Below are 19,156 nucleotides of genomic sequence, written 5' to 3'. Positions count from 1 at the left end.
TCCTGATTTTGTAAAAAATGTACTTGTTTTAACCTGAACTTTCAAACTTGTAGAACTATTTGAAATAATGTGTTGGTTAAGATTTTAAGTTCTGAGGCTTTTTACTTCTCTGTTTTTTTTTGGAGTGTCAGGAAGCAGGCCTCTTATTCCTTGACGTATATACACTTTATTTTAACTTACCTATATTGCCTTGATGAACAAATAACATGATGGCCAAATTTGCTCTATGGAAAGAGGTGTTTATTGTTAGTTAAATCAATCCATTTCCACTTTTCTGCCAATAACAGATTAGTTTGTTCTACCTTAGTGAGCTGTTTATTCATTTTAAATCAATGCTAATGAATAATTGGCAATGGCCAGCTCCAATCTGGACAGATAATTCACTTCCACCTACTCTCCTCCCTCACCTATTCCCCTGCCACAAAGTTACTCCTTTAACCTTCTTTTTAAAATTATTTAATTTAACTTTTTTTTTTTTGGTGTTCCAAAATTCATTGTTTATGCACCACACCCAGTGCTCCATGCAATGCATGCCCTCCATAATACCCACCACTAGGCTCACCCAACCCCCCACCCCCTCCCCTCCAAAACCCTCAGTTTGTTTCTCAAAGTCCACAGTCTCTCATGGTTCATCTCCCCCTCCTATTTGCCACAATTCACTTTTCCTTTCCTTCTCCTAATGTCCTCCGGGTTATTCCTTATGCTTCACGAGTAAGTGAAACCATAAGATAATTGACACTCTCTGCTTGACTTATTTCACTCAGTGTAATCTCCTCCAGTCCCATCCGTGTTGATACAAAAGTTGGGTATTTATCCTTTCTGATGGAGGCATAATACTCCATTGTATATACGGACCATATCTTCTCTATCCATTTGTTGTTGAAGGGCATCTTGGTTCTTTCCACTGTTTGGCGAATGTGGCCATTGCTGCTATGAACATTGGGGTACAGATGGCTCTTCTTTTCACTACACCTGTATCTTTGGGGTAAATACCCAATAGTGCAATTGCAGGGTCATAGGGTAGCTCTATTTTTAATTTCTTAAGGAATCTTTACACTGTTTTCCAAAGTGGCTGCACCAACTTGCATTCCCACCAACAGTGTAAGAGGGTTTCCCTTTCTTCCCACATCTTCTCCAACACTTGTTGTTTCCTGTATTGTTAATTTTGGCCATTCTAACTGGTGGAAGGTGGTATCTCAATGTCGTTTTGATTTGAGTCTCCCTGATGGCTAATGATGATGAACATTTCTTCATGTGTCTATTAGCCATTTGTATGTCTTCATGGAGAAGTGTCTGTTCATGTCTTCTGCCCATTTTTTGACGTGATTATCTATTTTGTGTGTGTTGAGTTTGAGGAGTTCTTTTTTTTTTTTTTAAGATTTTATTTATTTCTTTGACAGAGATCACAAGTAGGCAGAGAGTCAGAGAGAGAGAGGGGGAAGCAGGCTGCCTGCTGAGCAGAGAGCCCGATTCGGGGCTCGATTACAGGACTCTGGGATCATAACCTGAGCTGAAGGCAGAGGCTTAACCCACTGAGCCACCCAGGTGCCCCAAGTTTGTGAGTTCTTTATAGATCTTGGATATCAGCCCTTTGTCTCTAGTGTTGTTTGCAAATATCTTCTCCCATTCTGTGTGTTGCCTCCTTGTTCTGTTGACTGTTTCCTTTGCTGTGCAGAAACTTTTGATCTTAATGAAGTCCCAAAAGTTCATTTTCACTTTTGTTTCCTTTGCCTTTGGAGACATATCTTGAAAGAAGTTGCTGTGGCTGGTATCGAAGAGGTTACTGCCTGTGTTCTCCTCTATGATTCTGATGGATTCCTGTCTCACGTTGAGGTCTTTTATCCATTTCGAGTTTTTCTTTGTGTATGGTGTAAGAGAATGGTTGAGTTTCATTCTTCTACACATAGCTGTCCAATTTTCCCAGCACCATTTATTGAAGAGACTGTCTTTTTTCCCACTGTATATTTTTTCCTGCTTTTAGAAAATTATTTGACCATAGAGTTGAAGATCCATATCTGGGCTTCTCACAGCATAGCCAGCTGGCCCTTTTATAAGGTAGATGAGACCTGGAAATATTAACTGAGCTTCTGGGCATAAATGATCACTGTGATATTAAATAATGTGTTATATATATTGTACTCTTAGGCCAGTCTTATGGAATAGAAAGTGAATTAGAAACTTAAAATATTTCCAGTCTATTTGGAAAAAGCAAAACATAACAAGCACCCAAGTTTTATTTGTTTATTAAACTTATTATTTTGAGGTAATTGTATATTCATATGGAGTTGTTAGAAGTAATATGGAAAGCTACACAGGATCTTTCCATATTACTTCTAACAACTGCCTTTTCTCACTTTTTTTTGCCAGTCTTGTTAGAGGTTTGCCAGTTTTAATGATCTTTTAAAAAAAACAGCTCTTTGTTTCTTGATTTTCTCTAATGTTTTTCTGTTTTTAATTTCATTTATTTTCATTCTTTATTCCTTCTTTTTGCCTTGTATTTATTTTGCTTTCCTTTTTCTAATTTCTTGAAGTGGAGCTTAGATTGATTTGAAACGTTCCTATTTTTACTGTATGTATTTAATACTATAAATTTCCCTCACAGCACTGCTTTAGCTGTGTCCCACATATTTTGATACATATTATTTTGATTTTCATTCATTGCAATTTATTTTTAATAACTTTGAGACTTCCTTTTTGACCCATAGATTATTTAGTAGTATGTATATTAGTTTCCAAGTGTTTGAAAATTTTCCTATTATCTGTTATTGATTTCTAGTTTGATTCCATTGAGGTTAGAGAAAACACTTTCTGTGATTTAATTTTAAAGTTTTGATATTGTCTTATGATCCAGGATATGATTTAGTTTGGTATATGTTCTGTGCACACTTTGAAAATGTGCTTTCGGCTATTGTTGGGTAATGTATTCTGTAATTGTCAACTAGATTCCATTGGTTGATGGGGATGTTGAGTTATTTTATTCTTTGCTGATTTTTTGTCTAGTTGTTCTATCAGTTTTTGAGAAAGAGGTGTTTAAATTTCCAACTATGATTCTAGACTTGTCTTTTCTCCATTCACTTGTCTTAGTTTTTAGTTTCATATATTTGCAGCTCAATTTTTTTGTTATGTACACATTTAGAATTCTTACAGCTTCTTGATAGATTAATACTTTAAACATCATATAATTTCCCTTTCTATTTCTAGTAATCTTTGCTCTGAAGGTTCTACTTTATATGATATTAACATAACCACCTGTTCTTTCTTTTGATTAATGTTTGCATGGTATATCTTTTTCTACACTTTTACTTTTCACCTGCCTATAATTTGAAGTAAGTTTCTTCCAGACATCATACACTTGGTTCCTTTTTTTTTTTTTAATATCTTTTTCAGATAATTCTAACATCTCTGTCATCTTAATGTTGGCATCTTGTAAGCATTTTTAATTTTCATTCAGTTTGGGATCTTTGTGATTTTTGATATAAGGATTTGAAACCTTGACATGTTGAGTATTATATAATGTGACCCTGGGTCTTACTCAAATCTTCTGATTTAACTGGATTCCCCTAGCACTGCTCCAGTAGGAGGGTGGAGGTACCTCATTACCCAGGTTCCCCACCCATTGACAACTGAAGGGATTGACCTTATTACTACTGAGTGGGGTGGGAGTTCCAGTTCTCCATTTGGCCTCCACTGACACTTCCCTGGCTGAAAGAAATGGAAGTGTTTTGTTATTTCTCCTAAAACATGTATGTGTAAAAATGAGTAATTCAAAAAACTAATTCTAGGAATGAAGAATTCTTAGGAAGTTGATGTTATGTAAATAATTTTTCTTGAACATTGTCATTTATGTATATTTGAACTCCTCAGTAATTGTATTTATTTAAGTTGTAACATTTAAATTGTCATAAGTCTTGAGGCACCTGGGTGGCTCAGTCCGTTAAGTGTCCAATTTTTGGTTTTGTCTCAAGTCATGATCTCAGGGTTGTGAGATCAAACCCCCCCCGCCCCGCCCCATCAGGCTCTGTGCTCAGCATGGAGTCTGCTTAGGTTTCTCTCTCTCTCCCCCTCATTCTCTGCTCCTCTTCTTGCTTGCACTCCCTGTCTCTTGCATGCTATGTGTTCTTTGTAAGCTCATCCTTCTTTATTCAGGTATCAAATGTTGGGATGCTTTCAGACTTGGTTCTAGAAACCTTTTCTTCTCTATCACTATTGTTTTTCTTTGTGACTCATCTATATAGCCTTGCCTCAATTGCCATTTATACTTAGATGACTCATAAATTTGTTTTTCTACTTCAGATCTCTGGTCTGAGTGTCAAATTGATAATGCCGACTCTGTACTTAATATCTCTTTTTGTATCTAAATGGCACTTCAAGTCCAAGAACTGGACTGGTGATCTTCCCATCCAATGTATTACAGATTTCACATCTTAGTGAATGATACCACCATATATTGAGTTATATTTGCCAGAAGCCTAGAGTCATTGTTGCCTCCCTTTCTCCTTCACCTCCCATATCCAGTTAATCACCATGTCCTGTGGTTTTTCCACTCTTTTCCACTTCTGCCTACAGGCTTTCATCATCTCCTGCCTGGGCTAGAGCAGTAGTTTCTTAAATGGACTTTTTGCTTTAATCTCATTGCATTTGAATTAAATTTTTACTCTGTAACCAGAGAGATACTTTTAAAATAAAAATTTGGTCATGTTACCTGCCTACTTAAAATATTTCATTTTTTTTGTTGTTCCTATGGAAAATACCAAAATCCTTAACATGACTTAGAACAGTGTAGATCATGTAGTTGACATTTAATAAGTATTTGTGGAAAAATGAATAGATGAACTTATATAGTTTAGAGTGTGTGCTATTAAAAGAGTATTATTCACACATGCATCTCTATGTATCTCTTTTATCCTTGTTATATTTCTGTTTGATATGTTTCTAGAAGTGGGGTTGCTAGTACAGTTTGGTTTTCATCATCATTGATATTTAATATATCAAGGGTAAAGGACCACTTGGTGTAGTGCCTTGTAGCCATCAAGAGAAAAAGAGAAGTCTGATTTAAGAGGATCAGTGATGATTTATTAAGGGAACCATCTTGTACCTCCTACCTGATGCAAGGGAGTTATATCCTAAAGAATGGCCCAATAAAGATTTTTTTTGTTTTTGAGATTTTATGCCAAATAACTTTAAGTAAAATATTCTATAAGATAGATCAAGGAACATATGAGTCTGATTTTTATATTTGTAACAAATGTGACTTATTCCTATTTTTATTTTGCTTATACTTTTTTTTGTTTTGAAGACAGTATATGAAAATTAGGTAGTTTAAGGAAAGGAATGATTTGAAATGAGGTGGTCACATAAGAAGGGCAAATAGAAATAATGTATGAATTATAATTTCATAGAAGTAAAGGATCTGTTTACTAGTATAGTGGATACTGGGCAGAATGTAATATAGGCAAATAGTGTTTTCAGAGACATATTCTTCCATCTCTGTCTCTTTTGGCACTCCATGGAGGGAGGATGGTGTGTGCTGGTGGTTGTGAAGCAGGCAGAAAACAACATGAAGGTATCAGGTGCCCGAAAGATGGGGATCTAGGGGTATCAGTTTGCTACTGGCTTGGCACTTACTAGTTTTGTGACCTTGAGCAACATAGCTAATCTTTGTGATAATTTCCCATCTGAAAACAGTACTAACCACTGATTTACATGCAGACCAGTTTGGATGTGATCATTTGTTTTATTATTTATTAATATATTTATTTTAAAAATTCATTTGTTGTTTGAGCTGATACTAAAACACTTTATTACTGATTCTTTTTTATTACTGATTTTAGTTATGAATTTGCATACCAAAAAGATAAAAAGGCTGCAAAATGACTCACAACGGGTAGTTAGGGCACTGAGAGGTACCATTAAATTCTGAGAGTTAGTATGCTCTTGGTAATATGCATGTATTCAAAGGGAGCACAGAACTCTATGAAATTCGTATGTAATTACAAATTTCTTCTGTTTTTCCCCTCTAGTCTATTTTTGTTTATACTGAAATGTGTGGATTAAGCAGCTTTGTATTTATTTTCTTCTTCTTATTAATTTTGCATCAGCTACTCTGTGGCTGTTTAAGCAAAACATTGATTTAATTGCTCTGTTTGTCATTTCTTCTTGTTCCAGGCAATGGACCTCACCATGACCGTTGCTGTACCTATAATGAAAACAACTTGGTGGATGGTGTTTATTGTCTCCCAATAGGACACTGGATTGAGGCCACTGGGCACACCAATGAGATGAAGCACACCACAGACTTCTATTTTAATATTGCAGGCCACCAAGCCATGCATTATTCAAGGTAAAAATAGTGCCATGTTTATAAACATAGAAATAGGACACGAGGTAGTATTAGGACAATGGAAGTGTTAACTGTTGAAAACAGCAGTATCTTCCTTTGGAGGGGCAGATAGGCCTGTAGTACTTTAAGGAGATGAATTATAGTGAATCACTGTGTGAGCTTTTCTGGTTCTAAATGTGAAGGATCCTTTGTATAAAATTCTTTTACTAATTATACTCTCTGGCATCCACATATTTTGACCAGATTGTATTTAGCCAGCCTTTGTACTTTCATAGTGGTTCCTAGGTCAACGTTTATCTCTTATGCTACTGAACAACACTGAAGCAAAAACTGGTGTCTCTTTATAAATTTTTATGGAGGTAAATGTGTGAAAATGTAGACATAAAACTAGCTTAGATGTGATTATTTGCTCTGTTATTTAGTAATATATTTATTTTTATTTGTTTATATAATTGCTATGCCAGCAATATGTGCCATAATAAAATTTCAAACACTGATGAGGATGCTAACTGAAAAGTAAGGTTCAATACACTCACCTTCATTACCACTCATCGGAAGTAATTATTTCCAATGATTTTATGGTTAGTCCTGTTTAATTCCAAGTCTTAAATAATATCCATACACTTTATTTGTTAATGTATCAATTTAAAAATCGCTATTGTTTCCCATCTATAGCATGAGAGATATTAATTTCACTTAGACTTGTCTTCTTTCCCTGCTCCCACTTCCTGCCAGCTCATTAAAAAATTCTTTTTTTATTTAACTTCCTAAAAATTCTATTTCTTGACCTATTCATTTTTGACAGTGTTTTTTGATTTCCTACTAAGTCAGATATTTATTGTCCTCATATTTTCCTCCATATCTACTTCCACCTGTTACCGCCTGTTTTGCATTACTTTCACATTTTCAAGGTTTATAGAATTTACAATTAATTTAGTAAATTAAGTTTTTTGTAGTTTGATAATTTGAGACTGGAAACCAATATTCAACATTTGAAATAGCATGTGAATATCATTTACTGTAGAATGTGCAGTGTTTATGCCATGGACAAAGAGAGGCATTCTCATGTTCTTAAAAACTGCATTGCTTTGAATGAGAGATGTTATTAGTACAAACAGGGTAGTGAATGGTAGGAGAGAGGATGCAACTCCATTATAGTGTTAGGGAATTCATGTTCTTCTTAGACATACCATTCTTGTAAATCCATGCTAGATGTTGGCCTTGCTGATGGATTGGAGGTAGAACATGAGGAAGAGAGGAGTTCAGCATTAGCTGTGATTTTGTAGCCTGAGCAACTGGATTAATGGTGTTCTCTTTTTTGAGACAGGAAGACAAGGAGATGAGCAGTTTGGAGTATGGATTGAGATGATATTCTATTGTAGATGTAATATATTTGAAATGTAGGTTAGATTGCAGAAAGGAAATCAATTTGATGTATGGAGTTTTGTGGAGAGATAGTGAATGGACAGATAAAATTGGAGCTATCAATATATGGATGACATTCAAAGTAATGAGTCCATTATTTATTTATTTTTAAAGTTTTTTTTTTTTTTTTTAAGAGAGAGAGTGCACAAGTGGAGTGAGGGGCAGAGGGAAAGAGAAAGAATCCTCCAGCAGACTCTCTGCTGAGTGTGGAACCTGACAGGGGGCTCAATATCATGATCCTGAGCAGAAATTGAGTCAGATGCTTTCCGACTGAGCCAACCAAGCACTCTCCAAAATGATGAGTTTAGATGAGATCATTTAGTGAATGAGTGAAATATAGCAGAGACAAAGGAAAGAAGTGAAAATAATAAGCCCTCATGTCCATATAATTTAGAGATCAAAGAGAAGAGGATCCAGAGAAAAGAATTGAAAAGAAGAGCCCATTGAGATGTGCTGACCTTTAGTGAGGTCCTGTTTCTGAGTTATTTTTTATTTTTGGTGAACCACATTTGTTGAAGGGTCCTGTTTTAGGCTCTAGGGATTTTCTTCTACTATTTGATTATTTCTCCTCTGTTCTTTTTTTAAAGATAGATTTATTTATTTATTTATTTATTTATTTATTTATTTATTTATTTGACAGTGATCACAAGTAGGCAGAGAGGCAGGCAGAGAGGGGGGCAGAGAGGAGGGTATGGGGGAAGCAGGCTTCCCGCCGAGCAGAGAGCCTGATGTGGGTCTTGATCCCAGGACCCTGAGATCATGACCCAAGCTGAAGGCAGAGGCTTTAACCCACTGAGCCACCCAGGTGTTCTTTGTTCTGTTGTTAAAGATCCTCCTTAGATGAATGTTGGACCTTCTGGATTTATGTCTTATTCTTGACTTAAAAAAAAAATATTTTCATCTCTAGGTTTTATTGCTTTACATTTGGGGAGACTTCTTTTTTTTTCTTCCAACTCAACTAATTTTTTCCCTTAATTTTCCTTTTAATTTTTCCCTTAATTTTGATAACTGTATCCTTATTTTTTCTGGATTCTTATTTTGTTATTCCCTTTTTGCATATTAGCTTATTCTGTTTTGTAAATGGATATATTCTTAAGTCTTTCTTACAATATTAATGAGAATGATTTTGAAGTCCTCTTCTCTTACCGAAATTATTTGTTCTCTCCAGAATCAGTTGTCCTCTACTCATTTTGGCCTTTTTCTTTTTTGTTGTTGGTTTTAAATGTAACTGGAAATTCTCAGTTGTTCACATTTATTATTGGAAGGAGGAGGTTGATTATTAAATTCGGTGAGCATGAGTTTCCTCTGCCATTATTAGCTTCTGTACCTCTAATAGCATTGGCACAATTGTGTGCATGTGGGCAGATCATGTCTCCCTGACAAGAGAAGAAACAGTTAGCCTGGGTACTACTACCCCACCCTGAACTGAAAGATGAGGAGGACCTGTGTAGGGCACATTTCTCACTCTGAGAGCCTTTGTTCCCTACGTAGGTTCCAATATTTATTTATTTAATTATTTATTTTTTAAAAGATTTTATTTATTTAGTTGACAGAGGGAGAGTGAGCACAAGCAGGGTGAGCAGCAGGCAGAGGGAGAGGGAGAAGCAGAGAGCTTCTGAGCAGGGAGCTCAGAAGTGGGGCTCAATCCCAGGACCCTGAGATCACGACCTGAGCCAAAGGCAGATGTTTAACAACTGAGCCATCCAGGCACCCCTAGGTTTCAATTTTTAAAGAAGGCATTTCTTTAGCTTCATATATAGTATCATAGCTGTATGTGGGGTGAATATGAAACCATATACTCATAGTTCTTTCACAGTCATGCAAAGACAGCTAAATTTAAAAATTTTCCTTAAGCAACTTAGTTTTACATCTAAGTCTTTATTCTACTGGATTTGCAGATAATTCAACCTGTTATTATCCTTCTAAGGTATATATGTGATATTTTGTGTGTGTGTGTATCTGTATATGTGTACATGTATATATTATTTATATGTCTTTGAGTTTGTATATGTATGTGTGTTTATGTATTATACCCATTTTTTGAGAGTTATTATCATAAATGGATGTTGAATTTAGTCATGCCTTTTCATTTTCATTATATACATATAATATGAATATATACATATACACACACACAAATATACATATTTATACCTGAGGATAATAATAGGTTGAAATGATATATAATGTATATGAAAAGATATAATATCTAAGTAATACTTACAATATATAATAAATATATGGTTATACCTGAGGTACAATATATATATAAAATAAAAATGCATACCTATATACTTGAGATATATTTATAATGGGATAAAATCTCAGGTTTATCAGTTTTGGACTTAATAGTAGTATCCTTTGTTCCTCTATTTATCTGTATAACATAGATTACTGGGAACTTGGTAATAAATAATTGTTTATAGTGGACCTGGAGCCATATGTTTACTTTTAAGGTGTCCTATTAACTTCCAAGATTTCTCACAGTTCGGTCCCAAAGTCATCTACTTGAAAATCAGTTGGGTGGTGTGATTTTTAAAAAAAATTTTGAATTGAGACATAATTGACATATAACATTATATTACTTTCAGGTATACGACAATAATTCAGTATTGGTATACCCTGTGAAATGATCACCACAATAAGTCTAGTTTCCCTTGTCACTCTATAAAGTTACATAATACACATATGGTATTATTGACTATAATCATCAAGCTGTACATTACATCTCTATGATTTGTGTATTTATGACTGTAAGTTTGCACCCTTTAACCCTTTTCTCCCCCACATACCCCACCTCTTATCCCTTTCCTATCTGGCAACCATCAATCTGTTCTCTTCATCTTTCAGTTTTGTTTTGTTTTTTAGATTCCACATATAAGTGAAATCATATGGTGTTTGTCTTTTTCTCTTAGTTGTTTCACTCAGTATACTCTCAAGTTCTATCCATGTTGTTACAAATGAAGATTTGATTTTTATTTATTTTTTATTTTTTATTTTTTTATTTTTTTATTTTTAAAGATTTTATTTATTTATTTGACAGAAGGAGATAGGCTGAGAGGCAGGCAGAGAGGGAGAGAGGAGGGAGCAGACTCCCCGCTGAGCGGAGAGCCCGACGCGGGGCTCAATCCCAGGACCCTGGGATCATGACCTGAGCCGAAGGCAGAGGCTTTAACCCACTGAGCCACCCAGGTGCCCCGAAGATTTGATTTGTAATAGATGAATAGTATTCCTGTGTGTGTGTGTGTGTGTGTGTGTGTGTGTGTGTGTGTGTGTGTGAAAGAGAGAGAGAGAGACAGAGAGAGAGAGAGCGAGATTATGTCTTCATCCATTCATCCATCAACAGACACTGGTTGTTTCCATCTCTTGGTTTTTGTGAATAATACTGCAATGAACGTAGGGATGCGTGTATGTTTTTGAATTAGTGTTTTCATTTTTCTTTAGATAAATAACCAGAAGTAGAATTGCTGGATCATGTGGTGGTTCTATTTTTAGTTTTTTGAGTAATTTCCATACTGTTTTCCACAGTGACCACACAAATTCGCGTTCCCACCAATAGTGAATGAGGGTTCCCTTTTCTCTATATCCTTACCAATACTTGTTATTTCTTGTCTTTTTGATAGCAACCATTCTGATAGATGTTAGCATGATAACTCATTGTGATTTTGATTTGCATTTCCCTGATGTTAGTGATGTCAAGCATCTTTTCATGTACCTCTTTGCCATTTGTATGGAGAAATGTTTATTCAGATCCTCTGCTCATTTTTAAATTGGATTGTATGAGTTCTTTATATATTTTGGATAGTAACTCCTTGTAAGATAATATGATTTGCAAATATTTTCTTTCATTCAGTAGGTTGCCCTTTATTTTGTTGATGGTTTCCTCTGTTATGCAGAGGTTTTTAGTTTGATGTAAGCACATTTTTGTTTATTATTGCTTTTGTTGACATTACCTTAGAGTCAGATCCAAAAAAATTTTTTTGCGAAGAGCAATGACAAGGAGATAATTGCCTGTTTTTTCTTGTAGGAATTTTATGGTTTCAGGTCTTACATACAAGTCTTCTAATCCATTTTGAGTTAATCTTTGTATAGTGTAGGATAATGGTCCAGTTTTATTCTTTTGCATAAGGCAGTCCAGTTCTCCCAATACTGTATTGAAGACTCTCCTATCTCCATTATATATTCTTTACTCCTTTGTCATATATAAATTGGCCATACATGCAAAAGTTTATTTTTGGACTTTCTATTTTGTCCTATTGATCTATGTGTCTGTCTTTATGCCAATACCATACTATTTTGGTTACTGTAGCTTTGTAATATAGTTTGAAATCAAGGAGTATGATTTTGCTTTGTTCTTCTTTCTCAAGATTTCTTTGGCTATTTGGGTTCTTTTGTGGTTCCATAGAAATTTTAGGATTGTTCTATATTTTTGAAAAATGCCATTGGGATTTTGAATAGATTTCATTGACTCTATAGATTGCTTTGGATAATATGGACTTTTTAATAATATTAATTTTTAAATCCATGAGCACAGAGTATTTTTCCACTTATTTGTGTATTCTTCAATTTCTTTCATTAGTGTCTTATAGGTTTTTAGTGTACAGGTCTTTCACCTTCTTGATTAAACTTATTCCTAGGTATTTTATTCTTTTCAAGGCAACTGTAAATGGGATTGTTTTCTTAACTTCTGTGATAGTTTGTTGTTAGTGTATAAAATCTACAGATATTTGTATGTTGATTTTGTATCCTGTAACTTTACTGAATTTGTGTTCTTACAGGGTTTTGTGTGTGCGTGTGTGTGTATGTGTGTGTTTATGTGTGTGGAGTCTTTATAGAGTCTTCTCTATATAAAATCATGTTGTTTGCAAATAGTTTCAGTTTAATTTTTTCCTTTCCAATTTGGATACTTTAAATTTCTTTTTCTTGTGTAATTGTCCTGGCTAGGATTTTCTATACTGTGTTGAATAAAAGTGACAAAAGTTGGAAATCCTTGTCCTGTTATTGATCTTAGAGAAAAAATTTTTAGCTTTTCACTATTCAGTATGATGTTAGATGTAGGCTTGTCATATATGATCTTTATTATGTTGAGGTACATTCCCTTTATATCCACTTTGTTGAGAGTTTTTGTCATAAATAGGTGTTGAATTTAGTCACGTTCTTTTCACATGTCTACTGTGATGTCATATGATTTTTATCTTTTGTTAACGTGGTATAAATCATGTTGACTGATATGCAGATACTGAGCTGTCCTTTCATGCCTGAAACAAATCCCACTTGACCATGGTGTATGATCTTCTTACTGTGGTGTTGAATTTGGGCTGCTAATACACACACACACACACACACACACACACACACACATACACATATATGTATATATATATATATTTCATTTTTATTTGAGAGAGAGAGCAAGAGTGAGAGAGAGAACAAGTGAGCTGAGTGGTAGGGGAAGAAGCAGGCTCTTCACAGAGCCAGATGTGGGGCTTGATCCTGTCACTCTGGGATCATGACCTGAGCTGAAGGCAGACGCTTAACCATCTGAGCCACCCAGATGCTCCTGGGCTGCTGGTATTTTATTGAGGATTTTTGCATTTGTGTTCATCAGAGGTATTGGCCTATAATTCTCTTTTTTGTGGTGTTCTTGTTTAGTTTTGGTACCAGGTTCATGCTGGCCTTGTAAAATGCTTTTGGAAGCATTCTTATATATTCAACTTTTTTTGGAAGAGTTTGAGGAGGATAGATATTGAAACATCTTTGTGGGTCACCTGGATGGCTCAGTCAGTTAAGAATCTGCCTTCAGCTTAAGTCATGATCCCATGGTCCTGGGATTGAGCCCCATGTTGGGCTCCCTGCTTAGCGGGTAGTCTGCTGCTGGTTCTCCCTCTGCCCTCCCATCCTCCCTGTGCTCTGTCTCTCTCTCTTTGTCTCTCTCAAATAAATAAATAAAATCTTAAGAAAAAGAAAATTTCTTTGAATATTTGGTAGAATTCAAAGTGAAGCTGATGAAGCCTCTGGTCCTGGAATTTGTTGGGAGGTTTTTGATTACTGATTCATCTCCTTGCTAGTAATTGGTGTATTCAGATTTTGTATTTCTTCATGATTCAGTCTTAAAATATTCTTTTTCTAGGAATTTACAGAAAATTAAAATATTCTGCTTCTAGGAATTTACCTATTTTTTCTAGGTTGTTCAATTTGTTGGCATAAAATTTTTCATAATAGTCCTTTGTGATTTTTTTGGTATTTCTTTAGTATCAGTTGTAACTTCCCCTCTTTAATTTCTGATGTTATTTATTTGAGCCTTCTCTCTCTTTTTTAAGGTGAGTCTAGCTAAATATTTATCAATTAAATTTTTTTTTCAAAGAACCAGTTCTTCGTTTCTTTATTTTTTTCTATTGTCTTTTTAGTCTTTATTTCATTGATTTTTGTTCTGAGCTTTATTGCCTTCCATGTACTAACTGAGGCATCATTTTTCCCCCTCTTTTTCTAGCTATTTAGGTGTAATGTTTGATTATTTGAGGTTTTTCTTGTCTCTTGAGAGTTGCCTACCTTACTATGAATTTTCCTCCCAGAACTACTTTTGTTATACCCCATAGGTTTTGGTATATTGTATTATAATCTTCATTTGTCTCAAGGTATTTTTTTATATCTCCTTTGATTTCTTTGTTGAGTCATTTGTTCAGTAGCATGTTGGTTCTCCATATATTTGTGACTTTTTTCAGGTATCTTTTTGTGTTTAATTTCTAGTTTTATGTCATTGTGGTCTGAAAAAACATTTTATATGACTTCATCTTCTTACATTTATTGAGTCTTGTTTTGCAGCCAAATTATGATCTATCCTAGAGAATACTCATATGTACTTGAGAAGAATGTGTCTTTTGTTGCTTTTAAATGGAATATTCTGTGTATAGTGGAGTATTAAATTCTCCTCTCATTATTGTCTTCAATTTCTCCCATAGGCCTGTTAATATTTGCTTTACATATTTAGGTGCTCCTATGTTGAGCATATACATATTTATAAATGTTAAATATTCTTGCCAGATTTATCCCGTTATCTTATGTAATGCCCTTTCTTTTCTTTTATTTCATTCTTTGTCTTAAAGTTTATTTCTCTGCTATAAGCAGAGCTAGCCCAGGTTTCTTTTGGTTTCCATTTGCATAAAATACCCTTTTCTTTTCTTTTAGTTTCAGTATGTGTATGTCCTTATATTTGAGGCTAGTCACTTGTAGGCAGCAAATAGAAGGGTCTTTTTTTTGTTTGTTTGTTTGTTTGTTTTTTTAATCCATTCAGCCACTCTGTCTTTTTGTTAGAGAATTTATGTTAATTATAGGTAGATATGTACTTGTTGTCTTTGTTAATTGATTTCTGGCTGTTTTATAGTTTCTTTCTGTTCCTTTCTTCTTTTCTTTATCTCTTCCCTTGTGGTTTGATGACTTTCCACAGTGTTATATTTAGATTCCCTTCTATCTTTTTTTTAACATCTTAATTTTCTTTTATTTTTTTCAGTGTTCCAAGATTCATTGTTTATGTACCACACCCAGTGCTCCATGCAATACATGCTCTCCTTAATTCCCACCACCAGGCTCACCCATTCCCCCACCACTTTACCTCAAAACCCTCAGTTTGTTTATTATCTTTTGTGTATTAGCTATTGGTTTTTGCTTTGTGGCTGCAATTTGGCTTACACATATCAATCTATCTGTATCTATACCAGTCTATTTTAAGTTGATAGCCAAATAAGTTTGAATGCATTCTAAAACTCTATAGTTTTACTACTACATTTTTACATACTTACTACTACTACATTACAGGCTACATATGTTTTATGTTTTTGATGTCACACTTGACATTTTTACTTATTTCTTTATTTTAAAGATTTACTTATTTATTTAATTTTTAAATTAAATTAAATTAAATTTTTAAAAATTAAATTAAATTTATTTTTTGTGTGTGTGTTCCAAAATTCATTGTTTATGTACCACACCCAGTACTCCATGCATTACGTGCCCTCCTTAATACCTACTACCAGGCTCACAAACCCCCATCCCCTACCCTCCAAAACCCTGTTTGTTTCTCAGAGTCTATAGTCTCTCATGGTTCATCTCCCCCTCTTACTTGCCAAAATTCACTTTTCCTTTCCTTCTCCTAATGTCCTCCAGGTTATTCCTTATGCTCCACAAGTAAGTGAAACCCTATGATAATTGACTCTCTGCTTGACTTATTTCACTCAGCATAATCTCTTCCAGTCCCATTAATGTTCATACAAAAGTTGGGTATTCATCCTTTCTGATGGAGGCATAATACTCCATTGTATATATGGGCCATATCTTCTTTATGCATTCATCTGTTGAAGGGCATCTTGGTTCTTTCCACTGTCTGGCGACTATGGCCATTGCTGCTATGAACATTGGGGTACAGATGGCTCTTCTTTTCACTACACCTGTATCTTTGGGGTAAATACCCAGTAGTGTAATTACAGGGTCACAGCGTAGCTCTATTTTTAATTTCTTAAGGAATCTCCATGCTGTTTTCCAAAGTGGCTGCACCAACTTGCATTCCCACCAACAGTGTAAGAGGGTTTCCCTTTCTCCACATCCTCTCCAACACTTGTTGTTTCCTGTCTTGTCAATTTTGGTCATTCTAACTGGTGTAAGGTAGTATCTCTATGTGGTTTTGATTTGAATCTCCCTGATGGCTAATGATGATGAGCATTTTTTCATGTGTCTGTTAGCCATTTGTATGTCTTCATTGGAGAATTGTCTGTTCATGTCTTCTGCCCATTTTTTGACATGATTATCTGTTTTTTGAGTGTTGAGTTTGAGGAGTTTTTTGTAGATCTTGGATATCAGCCGTTTGCAGTGTCATTTGCGAATATCATCTTTGCATGTGTGTGGTTTCCCTTATATGTGACAAGTTATTTTTCTCTTGCTGCTTCTAGGATTCTCTTTTTGTCTTTTACTTTTATTTCATTAAAATTAATTAACATTTTAATTATAATGTGTCTTGGTATGGATCTCTTCAGGTTCCTTGTAGTTGGGTATTTCTGAACTTCCTGGATCTGGATGTTTGTTTCCTTCGCTAGGATAAGGAAGTTTTCAGCCTCTATTTCTTCAGATAGATTTTCTTTCCCTTTCTTTTCCTTCCAGGACCACTATGAGAAGAATGTTGTTCCATTTGATGTCCTGTAGTTTCCATAAGCTGTTTTCACCTTTTCAAATTCTTTTTTCTTTTTTCTGCTCTCCTTGGGTGAGTACCACAGCCCTGTTTTCCATGTCAGTGGTCCTTCCTTCTGCTTCATCTGGTTTGCTCTTGACCCACTCTTGTGTATTTTTGACTCCAGTTATTGTATTCTGCAGCTCTGCAACTTTTGTTTGGCACTTTCTTCTGTTTTCCATCACTTACTTGAAGTTCTCTGTGTTCATCCATTCTTCTTCCAAGATTGGTAAGCATCTTTATGACCTCTTAATCAGGTACTTTACTTATCTTGGTTTCTGTAAGGTTTTTTCCTGGGGTTTTATCTTGTTCTTTTGTTTGGAACACACTCCTATGTTTCTTCAGTTTGCTTAACTCTGTTTCCTTTTTTAAAAAGATTTTATTTATTTTAGAGAGAGAGAGAAAGTGTGTGAGCAGGGGGAGGGTCAGAGAGGGAGAGAAAGAGAATGTCAAGCTAAGCACAGAGCCCAATGCAGGGCTTGATCCCAGACACTGAGATCATGACCTGAGGTGAAATCAAGAGTAGGCCACTTAATGGACAGCCATCTAGGAGCCTTGACCCTTTTTCATTTTTATGTATTAGGTGAAACATATCTTTTTCGGTCTTGAAGGAATGGTCACAGGAAGACTGGTATGTTTTAGTATGCTTTCTGTACAGTTACCTCTAGGAGATAGCCTGCCAAGAACTATCTCGATGTTTCATCTCTGTGGGGTCCAGAAGTATAAGACCCACTGGCCACAAGTTCCAGGCATTCAAGCGGAGTCCTCTGTGTGGTCTGGATGCCATTGCTGGCTTTGGAGGGACTGTGGGGGTAGCACTGGGTTGGGGTTACCCACCTGCCAGGTTTAGCAGGGCATAATTGTGGGGAAACATTGGCCAGGACAAGCCTGCCAACCAGGTTTAGCAGGGCAGGGTCACAGGAGAGTGTAGGGGGCTGGCAAGTAGTGCTAATGAGGTAGAGAGAGATTAGAGGGTACAAAAATGGTGTCTGCCAGGGCCAGCACTATTGAGGTTGAAGGAGAATGCACAAATCGTACTTCTAGCACCTCTGTCCCCAGAGAGAGTTCCAATAGACCACTGCCCCTTTGGCAGATGCTTTAAGATTAGCCAATGAATCTCCTTCACTTATGGTCTAGATGTGTTTCAACCCGATGCTTTTGCACTAGGATCCCAGGGTGAGTGAGTCTGTGTATGACCCCTTCAAGAGTTTCATCCGCCCTCCTTTTTTTTCTTTTAAAGCTTTTATTTATTTATTTGTTAGAGAGAGAACACAAGCAGAGGGAGTGGCACGCATAGGGAGAAGCAGGTTCCCTGCTGAGCATGGCACCCAATGCAGGGCTCAATCCCAGGACCCTGAGATCATGACCTGAGCCAAAGGCAGATGCTTAACTTACTGAGACACCCAGACATCCCAAGAATTTCATTGGGTATCCTGGATGTAGTACTTGGTTTCAAAGCGGATGTTTGGCAGGCTCCTCTCTCAAGTGAAGATCCCAAGGGCTGCGATAACTGAGGTGGGGCTTGAACCCATCACTTCAGGGATGTGTGAGGTGTTTGTGAGATCCCATCTGCTTGTGGCCTGCTGTTCAGGGGTGTGGTTCCTGCAAGACTATGTCTCTGCCTCTCTTACCCATATCAGTTTGGCTTTTTTATCCTTTGTTGTGGAAGATCTGCTCAGCTAGTTTTCAGGTCTTTTTCAGAGTTGTTGTATATGTAGCTGTAGATTTGGTGTGTCTGTAGGAAGAAGTGAGTTCAGGGTCTCCCTACACTGCCATCCTGAACTGCCTCATGACTTTTTAAAATACAGTTTTGTGGGTCCCATTGAGTCCTGGGAACTTTTTTTTCCAACGTCTCCATATGATTCTTATGGGCATAAAACTTTGAGAATATGTGTGATTAGTCCAATAAGATAGTAACTTAGAATTTAAAAAAGGATTGTTTTATGTATCTTCAGTCATTTTAGCTCAACTCTCCTTATGAATTAATTCATTCTCATGTGAAACTGGGCAAGGTAAAAATGTGAGTTCAGTTTATAGGGAAAGATTTGTAAAGACATTCATACATTTCATTACTAACTTGAAAACATCTAATTATTTGCTTGTTATATTCATCTGACTATAATGCTAAAATAATTTGTGAATTTATTCACAATAGCTGTTGAAATAGACATGCAATA

General features: G+C 35.7%; 1 protein-coding gene across 1 annotated transcript in view; it reads left to right on the top strand.

Annotated features, from left to right (window-relative positions):
* LOC111147730 (EPM2A, laforin glucan phosphatase) overlaps positions 1-19,156 on the top strand; it is a 119,258-nt gene that overhangs the window by 33,972 nt on the left and 66,130 nt on the right. Inside the window, exon 2 of the mRNA XM_022503951.1 lies at positions 6,166-6,340. Coding sequence (XP_022359659.1) covers positions 6,166-6,340 — 175 coding nt within the window. The remainder of the gene's footprint in view (positions 1-6,165; positions 6,341-19,156) is intronic.

This window comes from Enhydra lutris, unplaced genomic scaffold (assembly GCF_002288905.1).
Source record: "Enhydra lutris kenyoni isolate GAN:26980312 unplaced genomic scaffold, ASM228890v2 scaffoldscaffold17, whole genome shotgun sequence".
Taxonomy (NCBI): Eukaryota; Metazoa; Chordata; class Mammalia; order Carnivora; family Mustelidae; genus Enhydra; species Enhydra lutris.
This window is presented reverse-complemented; position numbering and strand designations above follow the sequence as displayed.